Below are 15,464 nucleotides of genomic sequence, written 5' to 3'. Positions count from 1 at the left end.
CTTAAGGAGATCCTGGTAAGTGGGAGAAACAGACATAGAAATAGGAAGAAAGTACAATAAGTATGATATAATAAGTGCTGTTTGCAGTAGGTTGGAAGTGTGACTATCTGTATGTAGCAGGATTCTAGATCTACCTGCTTGGGGTAAGGTAAAGTGAAAATGTACACTAGAAACTTTCAGGTCCATAGAGTTTGTGTAGTAGGGGCCAATAAGTATATAATCATTTGAGGAAACAACCTGTGTGTGTGTGTCCACAGAAGTATTTTATACCTGCTTACAGTACCACTACTTGTAAGAATGAAGTGCCAACTGAGTAAGTGGCCCATTTGTTGGCTCTTATCTTTCCCTTTTAATCTCTCATTACTTTCATTCACCTTTTCCTTCAGTCACACTTTGAGTCCAGTAACATCTGAACTTTTAAAATAGTTTTCTCTGTCCTCCTCTCCCCTCGATATTACTACCACTCCACTTCCATTCATTTATAGAAGTGGTCTTTCTTTCAATATTATTTTTTCCAAGATTCTTGTTATTTCTTAACGTTAAGATTTATTTCAGAAATACTGTGATATAATTGTTTAGAGGGAATGTCTGTATCTTTTGGTAGATTTTGAGATCTGTTTTACTCATTTTGCCCCATAATTACTCCTAAGGTGTTCTGCAAGAAATAGGCGCTTGATAAATTTTCAATATATGGATTAGTACATTTTGTAAGGTCATTCATTGTCTATGTTACTTACCTATGGGCTGTGGCCACATTCATGTAGATGTTGATAAATGTGGATGATAAAACAGCCTTTTGTTTTCATTGAGACAAGGCAGAGAGACTGTCTTCCACTCCAGACTGTAGAAAATTGGGAAGTTTTCACATTTATCCACTTTCCCCTAGAATATTTATCCTAGGCCTTTGTTGAATACGTTCTTTGGTTGAAGGAACACAGTTATAAGCTTGGTTCTTGTTTGTTAGTGCTTTTCCTGAAGCCATGAAGTTATTCTCCTTCATCATATTCCAAAGGCATTTAAATTTTGCTTCAGTATTGAGGTTATTAATTTACCTGGAATTCATTTTGTATATGGTATGAGGTATCATGTTTGTGTCTGTTTCTGGGCACTCTCTTGTGTCTTGCATATCTTTTTCTGAACTAACACCACACTAAATTTTGCTTTAGCTTTATATCAGTTTATAATATCTAGTAGAATAAGTCATTTTTTTTTCTTGTCTTGCTATTTTTTGACATTTTGTATTTACCTATAAATTTTTAAAGAAATTTGCTAAATTTCTTTAAAAACAAAACCAAAGTTTAATTAGGATTGTATTGAATTCGTAATCATTGCAGGAAGATTTATTTGTAACTTACAGTCTGTGAACATAATATCTCATTTATTTAGATTTTTCCTTAATTTCTATCATGCTTTATGATTTTCTCTGTAAAAGTACATCTTATGTTAAATTAATTTCTAGGCAGTTTATGGTTTTCAATGTAAATTGTATTTTTAAGCATCCTGATGCTGCTTATATGAAAATTGCTAACTTTTTATTTTAAAGAACTTTTATTTTGAAATAATTATGTATAGTAAGTTCCAAAATAGTACAGTTTTGTGAATCTTCATTCATCTTCCCCCAATTATGACATCTTCTGTAACTGCAGTATATCATAGTATACAAATAATCAGCAACTTGACATTGTACAACATTGTTAATTAGATTACATAACTTATTTCATTTTCTTGAGTTTTTACATTACACTTTGTGTTATGTCTGTATGTGTAGTTCTGTATAGCTTGATCCCATGTATAGATTTTTGTAACCACCATTGCATTCAAGAAAGAATTGCTTTGTATTCTCTTAGATTTTCATCTTTGTAGTGACCAATTCTACAGTTTTATTATCTTGAAAATGTTAAATAAATGGAACCACAATCTCAACATGTAACGTTTCGAGATTGATTCTTTTCACTAACCATAATGTCTAGAAGATAGAGCATATATAAGTAATTCAATTCTTTTTGTAGCTGAGTAGTATTCCATTGTATGAATGGATTTATCAGTTTGTTTAACTACCCACTAAGGCATTTAGATTGTTTTAATTTGGGGATATTTTGTATGAACAGAAGCTTTAATTTTGGGGGGATAAATGCCCAAGAATGTGATTGGGCTGTGTGGTAAGTGCATGTTTAGTTTTATTAATAAAACCAACCTGACTTCTACCAGTAATGTCTGCTAGATCCAGTTTGTTTATATCCTTGCCTGAAATTGGTATTACCATAATTTATATTTCAGTCATTTTAATGGTATATAATGACATCTCATTGTGGTTTAATTGGTTTTTCCTTAACAACTAATGGTGTGCTTATTTGCTTTCTGTGTATTCCTGTTATTCAAATGTCTGTTTATATCTTTTGTCCATTTGTAATTGGATTGTTTTCTATAGTGTCCACATGAGAGTTCTTTATATATTCCAGATACAAGCCATTTAACAGATATGTGTTTTACAAATGTTTGTAATTTGTAGCTTTTTAAAAATGACTTTATTTTTTTAAATACATGACAGAGGAATGCATTATAATTCTCATTACACATATAAAGCACAGCTTTTCTTTGTATATAAAGTGTGTTCACACCAATTCATGCCTTTATACATGTACTTTTTTTTCATTATAATTCTTATTACACATATATACTACAATTTTTCATATATAAAGTATGTTGACACCCAATTCAAGTCTTCATACATGTACTTTGGATAATGATGTCCATTACATTCCATCATCCTTGCTAATCCCCTGCGCCCTCCCTTACCCTCCCACCCCTCTTCTCTATCTAGAATTCATCTAATTCTCCCATGCTCCCCCTTCTTACCTCACTATGAGTCAGCCTCCTTATATCAGAGAAAACATTTGGCATTTGTTTTTTTGGGATTGGCTAACTTCACTTAGCATTATCTTCTCCAGCGCCAGCCATTTACCTTCAAATGACATGATTTTATTCTCTTTTAATGCTGAGTAAAATTCCATTGTGTATATATGCCACATTTTTTATTTTACCCATTCATCCACTGAAGGGCATCTAGGTTGGCTCCACAATTTAAGTATTGTGAATTATGCTGCTATAAACATTGATGTGGCAGTGTCCTTGTAATATGCTGTTTTTAAGTCCTTTGGGTGTAGCCAGAGGAGAGGAAAACTGGGTCAAATGGTGGTTCCATTCCCACATTTCCAAGGAATCTCCATACTGCTTTCCATATTGGAAAGTGTACCTTTTCCCCCACATCCTTGCCAACACTTATTGTTGTTTGTTTCGTAGTAGCTGCCATTCTGACTGGAGTGAGATGACATCTTAGAGTAGTTTTGATTTGCATTTCTTTGATTACTAGAGATGATGAGTATTTTTTCATATATTTGTTGATTGATTGTATATCTTCTTCTGAGAAGTGTCTGTTTAGTTCTTTGGCCCATTTGTTGATGGGGTTATTGTTTTTCTGGTGCTTAGCTTTTTGAGTTCTTTATATAACCTAGAGATCAGTGCTTTATCTGATGTGTGAGGGGTAAAGATTTGCTCCCAGGATGTAGGCTCTCTGTTTACCTCACAGATTGTTTCTTTTGCTGAGAAGAAAGTTTTTAGTTTGAGTCCATCCCATTTATTGATTCTTGATTTTAATTCTTGCGCCACAGAAGTCTTGTTAAGGATGTTGGGGTCTAATGCCACATGATGAAGATTAAGACCTACTTTTTCTTCTATTAGATGCAGAATTTCTGATTTAATTCCTAGGTCCTTGATCCATTTTGAGTTAAGTTTTGTACATGGTGAGAGATAGGGCTTTAATTTCATTTTGTTGCATATGGATTTCCAGTTTTCCCAGCACCATTTGTTGAAGATGCTGTCTTTTCTCCAGTGCATTTTTTTTGGCACCTTTGTCTAATATAAGATAATTGTAGTTTTGTGGGTTAGCCTCTGTGTCCTCTATTCTGTACCATTGGTCTACCAGTCTGTTTTGGTGCCAATACCATGCTGTTTTTATTCCTATTGCTCTGAAGTATAGTTTAAGATCTGGTATAGCCATGCTACCTGCTTCACTCTTCCTGATAAGGATTGCATTAGCTATTCTGGGTCTCTTATTTTTCCAGATGAATTTCATGATTGTTTTTCTATTTCTATGAGGAATGCCATTGGGATTTTGATCGGAATTGCATTAAATCTGTATAGTGCTTTTTGGTAGTATGGTCCTTTTGATAATATTAATTCTGCCTATCCAAGAGCAAGGTAGATCATTTCATCTTCTAAGGTCTTCTTTGATTTCTCACTTTAGGGTTCTGTAGTTTTCGTTGTATAGATCTTTCACCCCTTTCGTTAAGTTGATTCCTAAGTACATTATTTTTTTTCTTTTTTGAGATTATTGTGAATGGGGTAGTTTTCCACAGTTCCTTCTCAGAGGATTTGTCACTGATATACAGAAATGCCTTTGATTTATGGGTGTTGATTTTATATCCTGCTACTTTGCTGAATTCATTTACTAGTTCTAGAAGTTTTCTGGTAGAGTTTTTTTTTTTTTTTTTTTTTTTGGTCTTCTAGGTATAGAATCATATCGTCAGCAAATAATGCTAATTTAAGTTCTTCTTTTCCTATACATATCCCTTTAATTTCTTTCATCTGTCTAATTGCTCTGGCCAGTGTTTCAAGAACTATGTTGAATAGAAGTGGTGAAAGAGGGCATCCCACTCTTGTTCCAGTTTTTGGAGTGAATGCCTTCAATTTTTCTCCATTTAGAATGATGTTGCCTGAGGCTTAGCATAGATAGCCTTTATGATGTTGAGATATGTTCCTGTTATCCCTAGTTTTTCTAGTGTTTTGAACATGAAGAGGTTCTGTATTTTGTCAAATCCTTTTTCTGCATCTATTGAGATGATCATATGATTCTTATCTTTAAGTCTATTGATGTGATGAGTTACATTTATTGATTTTCATGTTCAACCAGCCTTGCATTCCTGAAATGAATCCCACTTGATCATGTTGCACATTTTTTGATATGTTTTTGTATTCAATTTGCCCGAATTTTATTAAGAATTTTTATATCAATATTCATTAGAGATATTGGTCTGAAGTTTTCTTTCTTTGATGTGTTTTTGCCTGGTTTTGGGATCAGGGTGATATTGGCCTCATAAAATGAGTTTGGAATTATTGCCTCTTTCTGTATTTCCTGAAATAAGTTGAAGAGTATTTGTATTAGTTCTTCTTTAAAGGTCTTGTAGAACTCGGGTGTGTATTCATCCGGTCCTGGGCTTTTCTTGGTTGGTAAACTTCTGATGGCTTCTTGTATTTCCTCACTTGATATTGGTCTCTTTAAATTTTGTATATATTCCTGACTCAATGTGGGCAAATCGTATGACTTAAGAAATTTGTTGATGCCATCAATGTCTTTTATTTTATTGGAGAATAAGATTTCAAATAATTTCTAATTATCCTCTGTATTTCTGTAGTGTCTGTTGTGATATTACCTTTTTCATCACTTATGCTGGTTGAGTTCTTTCTCTCCTTCTCTTTGTTAGCATGGCTAAGGGTCTGTCTATTTAATTTATTTTTTCAAAGAACCAACTTTTTGTTTTTTAAATTTTTTTCAGTTGTTTCTTTTGTTTCAATTTCATTGATTTCAGCTCTAATTTTAATTATTTCTTGCCTTCTACTGCTTTTGCTGCTGATTTGTTCTTTTTCTGGGGCTTTTGGATGAAGTATGAGGTCATTTATTTGTTGAGTTTTTCTTCTTTTAAGGAATGAACTCCATGCAATGAATTTTCCTCTTAGTACTGCTTTCATAGTGTCCCAGAGATTTTGACATGTGGTGTCCGTGTTCTCATTTATCTCTTAGAATTTTTTAGTCTCCTCCTTGATGTCTTCTGTAACCCATTGTTAATTCAGTAGCATATTCTTTAGTCTCCAGGTGATGGAGAAATTTTTATTTTTTATTTTGTTGTTGATTTCCAATTTCCTTCCATTATGATCTGATAAAAATTATGGTAGTATCTCTACTTTTTTGTACTTGCTAAGAGTTGCTTTGTGGTCTAGTATGTGGTCTATTTTAGAAAAGGATCCATGTGCTGCTGAGAAGAAAATGTATCTGCTTGAAGCAGGTTGAAATATTCTATATAAGTCAGTTAAATCTAAGTTATTGATTGTGTTATTGGGTTCTATAGTTTGTTTATTCAACTTTTGTTTGGAAGATCTATCCAGTACTGAGAGAGATGTTAAATTCATCCAAGATTATTATGTTGTGGTCAGTTTGACTCTTGAACCTGAGAAGAGTTTGTTTGATGAACATAACTGCACCATTATTTGGGACATATATAGTTATGATTGTTATGTCTTGTTGGTGTATGGTGCCCTTGAGCAGTATGTAATGTCTATATTTATCCCTTTTGATTAACTTTGGCTTCAAGTCTACTTTATTTGATATGAATATGGAAAACCCTGCTTGCTTCCGCAGTCCATGTGAGTGGTATTATTTTTCCCAACTTTTCACCTTCAGGCTGTGTATGTCTTTTCCTATCAGATGAGTCGATTGTTGGATCTTTTTTTAATCCAGTCTGCTAGCCTATGTCTTTTGATTGGTGAGTTTAAGCCATTATTATTTAGGGTTTCTATTGAGACATGGGTTGTATTCCCAGTCATATTTGTTTACATTTAACTTGACTTGGTTTTCCTCTTTGATTAGTTTTTTATTTAGTGTACTACCTCCCTCTGCTGATTTTCATTGTTGTTTTTTATTTCCTCTTCATGAAATATTTTGCCAAGGATGTTTCATAGTTCTGGTTTTCTAGCTATAAATTCTTTTTAACTTTTGTTTATCATTAAAGGTTTTTATTTCATCTTTAAATCTAAAGCTTAATTTTGCTGAATACAAGATTCTTGGTTGGCACCCATTATCTTTCAGATCTTGATATATGTTGTTCCAAGATCTTGTAGCTTTCAGACACTGTGTTGAAAAATCTGCTGTTATCCTAATTGGTTTTCCCAGTATGTAATCTGATTTCTTTCTCTTGTAACTTTTAAAATTCTCTCCTTCAAAAATTCTGTATGTTGGGCGTTTTCATCATAATGTGCCTTGCTGTGGAATCTGTTGTCATTTTGTACATTTGGTGTCCTGTAGGCTTCTTGAATTTGGATTTCCAATTCATTCTTCATGTTTGGAAAGTTTTCTGATATTATTTCATTGAATAGATTGTTCATTCCTTTGGTTTGGACCTCTATGCCTTCCTCTATCCCAGTAACTGTTAAATTTGGTCTTTTTATGCTATCCCATATTTCTTGAATGTTCTGCTTGTGGTTTCTTATAATTTTCGCTGTGTGGCCTATGTTCTTTTCAAGGTGATATATTTTATCTTCATTGTCTGATGTCCTATCTTCTAAGTGGTCTACTTTGTTGGTGATGCTTTCATTTCAGTTTTTAATTTGGTTTATTATTTCTTTCATTTCAATGATTTCTGTTTGGTTTGTTTTAGAACCTCCATCTCCCTGTTGAGGTGATCTTTTGCTGCATGGATTTGTTTATGTAGCTCATTGTCAAAAGTGATCTTTCACTGCCTGCATTTGTTCTATTATGTCTTCTTTGAGTTCCCAGAACATCTTAACCATGTCATTTTTTTCTGTTGTAGCTGCCAATACTTCTAATGATATGTTTTCTTGATTTGTTTGCGGTACTTTCTTTCTTTGTCTTTTCCTGATGCTCATGCGACTTCCTATCCAGCTCTGTGGATCTCTTGTGTTATTATTTTTAGACTATAGATTTACAGTGCTCTTGTAGGGTTCCAAGATCCCTCCTTTGTGGGGAAGGACAATGTTAACAGATCCCAATATCAACAATATATCACCTGTTCAAATGGAGATTCTATCTCATAGCCACTCCCACCAAAATTGGTGAGAAAGGTTTTCCAAGATGGAGTTGGTTTGCCTTCATTGCTGGGGCATCTTGTAAGGTGGGGGGAGCTGGTCAATGGCCCTGTGGTGTGGATAGTCAGTAGCCCAGTGACCTGAGTGGGAGTAGAGCAGGCAGTCTGGAGTTCTGCAGAGGTGCTTGTAGGTGATTCCGCTAAGCCGTGCATGAGCTAGAACTGCGGCCCCGGATCTGGAGTCTGGAGTCCCACTTGAAAGCAAAGGCTATGATTTCTGCTCCAGTGGTAGCAGCGCTGGTGATTTCTGCGAAAATCCGCTGTATAGGGGTCCTCTCACACTCTGAGGTGTCGTATTCTGTCTAGGTGTGAGACCCTATAGAGAAGCTGCCTGTCTGCTTTCTTGGTTTCATGCCACAAAGCAGCCAGAAACAGGACCTCCTGTAATTTGTAGCTTTAACTTTGAAATTCAATTTATCAAGTTTTCCTCTTATGGATCTTGATTTGGTATTATTTCTAATAATTTTCACCTAGGCCTAGTGGTGAAGTTTTTTTTTTTTTAATATTTGTTTTTTAGGTGTAGATGGACACAACACAATGCCTTTATTTTTATTTGGTGCTGAGGATCGAACCTGGGTCCCACCTGTGCTAGGCGAGTGCTCTACCACTGAGCCACAATCCCAGCCCAGATTTTTTTTTTCAAGAATTTTTACCAGAATTTTGTAGTTTTATAGATAATTCCATGACCATTTAAATGTTAACTTTTGTATTTAAACTGCATTTTTCTTTTTGCTTGTGGATATACACTTCCTTTAGCACTGTATGTGAAAAAGATTTATTGCTTCCTTGAAGTGCATTTGCACCTTTGTGAAAATCATTTTTGTGCATTTGTGCAGGTTTATTTCTAATCATTTATGTTCCTTTTGATCTCTGTATGTCTATCAGCTAACATCACATTGTTTTATTTAATATAGTTACTGTGTATAGAATGTTTTAAAATTGTGCAATGATTTCTTCTCATTGTTTTCCACTGTTGTTTAGCTATTTTAGTTCCTTTGTCTTTCTGCATAAGTTTTAAAATAAGCTTTATCTCTGTGAAAAGTCTTACTGAATTGTTGATGGAATCTGTAAGTCTATAGACCAATCTGGGGAGAGTTTGTATCTCTATTATATTGATGTTTTTAGTTCATGAACATGTTATTTTAAAAATTTTTTACATCTTCTGTGATTTCTTTCATCAGTTTTTATATTTTTCAGTATACCAGTCCTATATATGTTTTGTTAGCTTTATACTAAAGTATTCAATTAATTTCAGGGCAGGGAGGAACTATAAATGGTATTGTTTTTAACTTACGTTTCTATCTTTTTCTTGCTAACAAATAAAGACAGTACTTTTTGGATGTTGGTCTTAAATCGTGTAGCTTTGAGAAACTACTAGTTTTTTTGTTTGTTTGGATTCCTTTGCAGTCTTCTGAGTAGACAATCATGTTGCCTGGATACAGGGACAATTTTATTTCCTTCTTTCCCATTGATTTACCTATTATTTTTGGTTTCTTCCCTTCCTTTGCTTCTTGGGAAAGTATTGTGCTACCTGTAGTTGATAAAGTTTCTATATAGATTTTTCTGTTCTACATCCTTGCTAAACTCAGTCTTATTAATTCAGATGTTTTGTCTATAAACCATTTTGGAGCTTATGTATACACAATCATAAAACTACAAATAATAACTTAGTTTCTTTCCTTTTTAGCCCTTACATCTTTTCCCCTTTACTTTCTTTGATTAGCATCTTAGTTACAATGTCCGGTAACAATTATGCTAGTAGGGATGCTTGTATAGTTCCTTATCACAAGTAAAAGCTTTCAAAATAATAGTTTTCAGTGGAATGTTAATAAGGATGATTTATGCTGTGGGGTATTTGTAACATCCTACTTTTCTCAGATAAAGTATTTTCTGTATAGATATTTTGACTATCTCCTTCTCCTTCTCCAGATATTAGTGTGAAACACGTTGCAGTTAGACCTTCCTTCTTTATGTTCTAGTTTCTTGCAGTTCACTGATTCTAATGGTTTTTACTCTCTTCTAATGAACTTACCCACTGAGTATTTAATTTCAATGTTTGTCATTTTTCTGTTTTTATTCAAAATTTCTTGCTTATTCTTTATATTTTCCCTGCACATATTTTTACAATTGTTTGTTATTTTAAAAAAAATTATTAGTAGTATTATCATCTATGGATTTATATCAAGAATTCTGGATCTCTTCTTGGTGTCTATTATTTCTGCTGGTTCTTGCTCAAGTTTTATTTTGTTAGTTGCTTGATTATTTTTGACTTGATACTGTTCTTTTTTTTTTGAGAGAGAGAGAGAGAGAGAGAGATGAGAGAGAGAGAGAATGAATTTTAATATTTATTTTTTAGTTTTTGGCGGACACAACATCTTTGTTTGCATGTGATGCTGAGGATCGAACGCGGGCCGCATGCATGCCAGGCAAGCGCGCTACCGCTTGAGCCATATCCCCAGCCCATGATACTGTTCTTTATCTTCAAAATGTCACATTGGGATTTCTTTGCTTAGGATAAAGGTGCCAAGTTTAAGCAGGACTTGGATTTACTTACGTTAGGTACTTAAGAGTACTGCCAGTTGGGGATCACTAAGTTTATGTTTTGAGGTCCTCAGGGACACAAAGGTCATGTCAAGCTCAGCAAATGTGTAGGCCCATGGCTAAAACTCACTTATTATTCTTGCCCTGAATATGTTATTACCTTGTTGTGCTTAGCACCAAAGCAGCCCTTTTCTGATGTTCTTTCGGGTGAGATTGGGAGAAAAGGACACAGAGTGATTTCTGGTTTACTCTCTCTTTTGCAGATGTATCTTTTTCAGGATGGGGTAATATACACATTATGTCAGGGGAGTTTCATATTTGACTCCTCTGCTTTGACAGGTACAGATTTACTCTGACTCTTGCCCTATGATATCACCCAAGCTGAATCCTATTTTTATAAGGATTGACAAATACTCTCAGAGCATAAGTGGATATAATGCTTCAATGCTCCATTTATTTCTCTGGGGTTTTTCTTAGATTTTTGGTTTGAGTAATTTTGGTACCTTAAAAAGCTGCTTATTTTGTAATTTTTTACACACACATGTGTATACACACACACACACACACACACACACATATATATACATACACACACATACATTGTGATTAGGGGGTTAGTGTAAGTAACAAGTTTGCCACTAATTGAAATGAAAAAAAATTGTCTTGTTTTCTAAAAAATAATTTTGGGAAATGTTCAGGAGGGTAATTATTTTAAATGAATGAATTACTATAAACTGGGAGGGAATTAAATTGTTTTGAGGACAAGTTACCTTTTTTGTTTGTTATAAATGTTGTTTATACCTGTTTTTTAAAAATTTGTTTGAATCTAATTATTTTCTTATTTTAGGGGTAAAAATATTTCCATTATGGCTCATTCAAAGACAAGGACCAATGATGGAAAAATTACTTATCCTCCTGGTGTCAAGGAAATCTCAGATAAAATATCTAAAGAGGAGATGGTAAGACGGTTAAAGGTGAGTAAAATTAAGTACTTATTTTGGATATCTATTTATTGTGGGTTTTTTAGTGGGAATCATGTAGGGCATATTCAGGGCAACTTTAAACTAATTTAAGCAGCAAATGGCAGAGAAAGGATCTAAGGGAGTAGAGTAGATAAGGAATAGTAGAAATTCTTTGGCTACCACTGATGGGAGAGCAGTTAGTAAGATGAAACTAGGGCTTCTCATGCTTAGGTTTAAAGAAAAAGTTCATTATAATTTTTTTGGTACAAAGTTGTCTCGTTTTCCTATTATGTTATTTATTTTATAAAGCAACCAGTTAAGTCTGGGGAAGTTTTAAGCTTTCGAACTGAGTACTCGGGCTGTAATTTTCTACAGTTATTTTGAGAGTAGGTTGGAGATTGACAGCTTTTCCGTTTGCTTCTGACAAATGATAACAAATCAAGATGGATGGAGAACTTTCATAGATGAAGTGGTCACTGAATGACAAGGGTCTCTTTCTGTGTATATGAATTGTGTTTCACTTATTGTCTTCAGGGCATTGATGGTCCCTGTGATGATTAAAATAGCATAGTGGGCAGGGAGATCATTAAGTTGATTTATCAGTTAGTTTAGATAGTCTTTATTTTTAAGCATGTTTTTCCTTCTAGGTTTTATCTACCTAGGCATATTGCTTGAAACATTATTGTTTTCATTTAAAAAAAACTGATATGTAAAATTTGTACATATATAGTGGGGTACCATGTAATGTTTTGATACATGTTATACCTTGTATAATGTTTCATGTTGTCTTGTTATTTACCTGAATGCCAGTGCTGAAAAATTTCTTAACGGTTTGTATTACTACGTAGTGTATTTTTTATAAGAAGAAAAGGATATTAATACTATAATGTTTTAGTTGATGATGAACGTCTATAATCCCAACCATTTGGGAGGCTGAGGTAGGAGGATCATAAATTTGAGGTCTGTTTCAGCAACTTGACAAGGTCCTAAGCAACCTAGTGAGACTACATCTCAAAATAAATTTAAAAGGGGGGCATTAGCTCAGTGATAAAGTGTCCCTGAGTTCAATATCTAGCAAAAAATGCCCCCCATTTTATATGAGGACTGGTATTATACATGTATACATAAATTATTAGAATACCACCTATCATATTTTTGAAAGAAAAGCTATTTTTATAGAGAGTAAATTTGCTGAAATGTGGGTATTTTTTCTGGTTCTGAACTTGTATGTAGTTTTATATGTTTCATTTTTCTGTGTATTTACATTCTCTTGACCTATTGAATTTTTTTGGAAACCATTATATTTATTTCCTCAGATGTATTTATTCCAGTACTGCTAGGTAAATATCCCTATTGTTTGCTGAGAAACTAATGTTGAATGTAGACAGTGCCTGCATGTACAAGCTGATTAGCATTTAGTGTCTTTTGGAGATGTTATTTTCTCAGACACCTTTTTTAATTTAGAGGACTAAGAAGAGTTATTAATGAGCAGTACAATACCAATTAAGTTGCAGAAAGTAGTGAAAAATTCTCATTATCTGGCCTTTGAGCAAGTTTTGTTGAACTTAATGTAATGATTCCTATATTACTCATATTTAGTGTTTGGTAGTATGGTTTCAATATTTTACAGGCGGTTATGCTAAGCAGTAATCTGGTTTATACTTTTTCATCATTCATTTTCCTAATTTACACTTTCCACTATTTTTTCGCATCCTCCTTCTTAGAGAAATATAAAAAAGGACTTTATGTGGGATGATAATATTTTTTATATGTACCCGAGTAAGTCTTATCAATTATGTTTGTTAATGTATAGGGTGATATTATAACTTCTAGTTTTTCCTGTAACATTTTATTCAAAATATAGTTAAGCTTCCACTCCTATGAAAAGATTCTAAAGATAAAAATAGGTTTCCTTTTGTGTGTTCTCATAAAAGCATGAACATTAAAAGTAATGAAACAAACAAACAAAAAATTAAAGTAGCCCTGGACATAATAAACTTAAACTATACTGTGGGATTGGAAGGATTGGTCTATCGTTGGTTCTGGCATAATAGAACTGAGGGGTTGCTCTGTGAAGAACCTGTTTTTCCATGGCTGCTCTGAGAATTCAGTACAAAATCGAACCACTCAGATATCTAACTCTAGAGCAAGTAATATCCTTGCAGTGCACAGGACCAAAATGTAGACATTGATACTTGCTGTTGGATCCCTGTGTGTAGCTTAGTATTTGCAGCACCACCTAGTGGATACCAAATGCTCACCTTGCCATTTGTGTTATATTTAAATGTGAGTTCTTGACAAATAGGCAATTTTCTTAAGTCTCATTTGAACACATATAATGTAGACTGAGACCATCATTGTGAAAGAGCACTTCACAATCACAATGTTCAAGCTATGTAGTTCCTCACCGTTCTTATTTCTGTCTCAGTTCTATGTGGATTTTTTAATAAGCATCCATTTCTTGTAGCTTCCTTCTGCTCAACACATATATGCTTTTGGGTCAGTGAAATATCCATATCATATTCTCTTTTACTATGACACAATAAATATTTTTTTTATGCTATAGTAGTCACTTTATGGTAACTTTTCAGAGTTTAAGGATGCACCTTTGACATCCTTTCCTGAGACTGTTTATATATTCTTTGTTGGCTGAATATATAAAACCACCCAGTAGTTTAGTGGCTGAGGTAGAAAACGAAATTGGTCATAGTAGGTTTTTAATCTAGAAATATACTTTTTCTTCTAATGAAAGGATCAGAAATATTTAAAAAAGGATACTATTTTTAAGGGCATATTCCTTTTAGTCCAGTTGTATATATGGAATGAGATATTTCAATGAAAAGTTTTTCAATAATGAATTACAATTTTTAAAATAATGACCACTGTATAAATTTAATTTTAAACTTTTAAAATCTGGTTCACAGATAATAGTGAGTAAATGAAAAATATTTAGTATTTAAAGAAAATTTGTTTACCCTATAGTTCTAGAAGGATCTTATTCTCTCAGATACTTTCTATGGAAGAATGTAAGGATATTTATTTGGAGTTAACTTTTGCAATTAATATGATCTTTATTTCAGAGATTATTTTTTCATGGAACATTTTACTATGTCATTATTTTTGTTTTCACATAGATGGTTGTGAAAACTTTCATGGACATGGACCAGGACTCTGAAGAAGAAAAGGAGCTTTATCTAAATCTAGCTTTACATCTTGCTTCAGACTTTTTCCTTAAGCATCCTGATAAAGATGTTCGTTTACTGGTGGCCTGCTGCCTTGCAGATATTTTCAGGATTTATGCTCCTGAAGCTCCTTACACATCCCCTGATAAACTAAAGGCAAGTACCAATTAAAAGAACGGATAAAAATTTGATTCATCTTTCTAACTAAAATGGGAATTAAAATATTTTCTTGAAATTTGAGGGAATGATTTGTAGCATTCTTCTGTTAAGTTTCTGTTTTCTTTAAAATTTGGTTTTGAAAAACAATTTCTGATCTTCAGTATAAGTGGATTAATACAGTGAATACTGTATTTTTAATATTATGTCATCAACTCTGTTTTGAGATCATCTCTGGGGCCATTCCTTTCCCTTTTTGAAAATCTATATTGAAGACCTATGGTCATTATTTAAATGATAGTAGCTAATATAAACCTGAATCCGAGCTGTATAAAAGATACCAAATGATTGTAAGACAGGTGAGAAAGAATTTTAAAAAAGCAATAACCATTAAAAGTAATTGTGGAAACTATGGCTTAGATAATTACTGTCTGTAGGAAGGTTATTAATCTACACTGTGAAATGGTCAACAATTTGTTATTTCATTTAGTAAATGTTGATGTTAGGTAATGTGTCAGGAACTGTGTTTACAGTGGTGGGGGAAAAGAAGAACAGGTACGGCTCTTGGATTCATGAACTTGCTTCTAGGTAATTGGAATGAGGAACTCATTCACTTGATCATGTCTGCTGAAATCCCATTATGGAAGGCCCAACTGGTTCTGGCATGCTTGTTTTATATTTTGATTGGT

At 33.5% G+C, this 15,464-nt stretch overlaps 1 protein-coding gene across 7 annotated transcripts in view; it reads left to right on the top strand.

Annotated features, from left to right (window-relative positions):
* The window catches only part of Pds5b (PDS5 cohesin associated factor B), a 200,021-nt gene that overhangs the window by 62,606 nt on the left and 121,951 nt on the right, over nucleotides 1-15,464 (top strand). For all 7 annotated transcript variants that reach the window (XM_078016128.1, XM_078016127.1, XM_078016129.1 and 4 more), the window contains exons 2-3: nucleotides 11,323-11,449; nucleotides 14,572-14,775. In XM_078016128.1, the coding sequence (XP_077872254.1) occupies nucleotides 11,342-11,449; nucleotides 14,572-14,775 (312 nt within the window). In that variant the 5' untranslated portion in view covers nucleotides 11,323-11,341. The remainder of the gene's footprint in view (nucleotides 1-11,322; nucleotides 11,450-14,571; nucleotides 14,776-15,464) is intronic.

Source organism: Ictidomys tridecemlineatus, chromosome 6 (assembly GCF_052094955.1).
Source record: "Ictidomys tridecemlineatus isolate mIctTri1 chromosome 6, mIctTri1.hap1, whole genome shotgun sequence".
Lineage (NCBI taxonomy): Eukaryota > Metazoa > Chordata > Mammalia > Rodentia > Sciuridae > Ictidomys > Ictidomys tridecemlineatus.
This window is presented reverse-complemented; position numbering and strand designations above follow the sequence as displayed.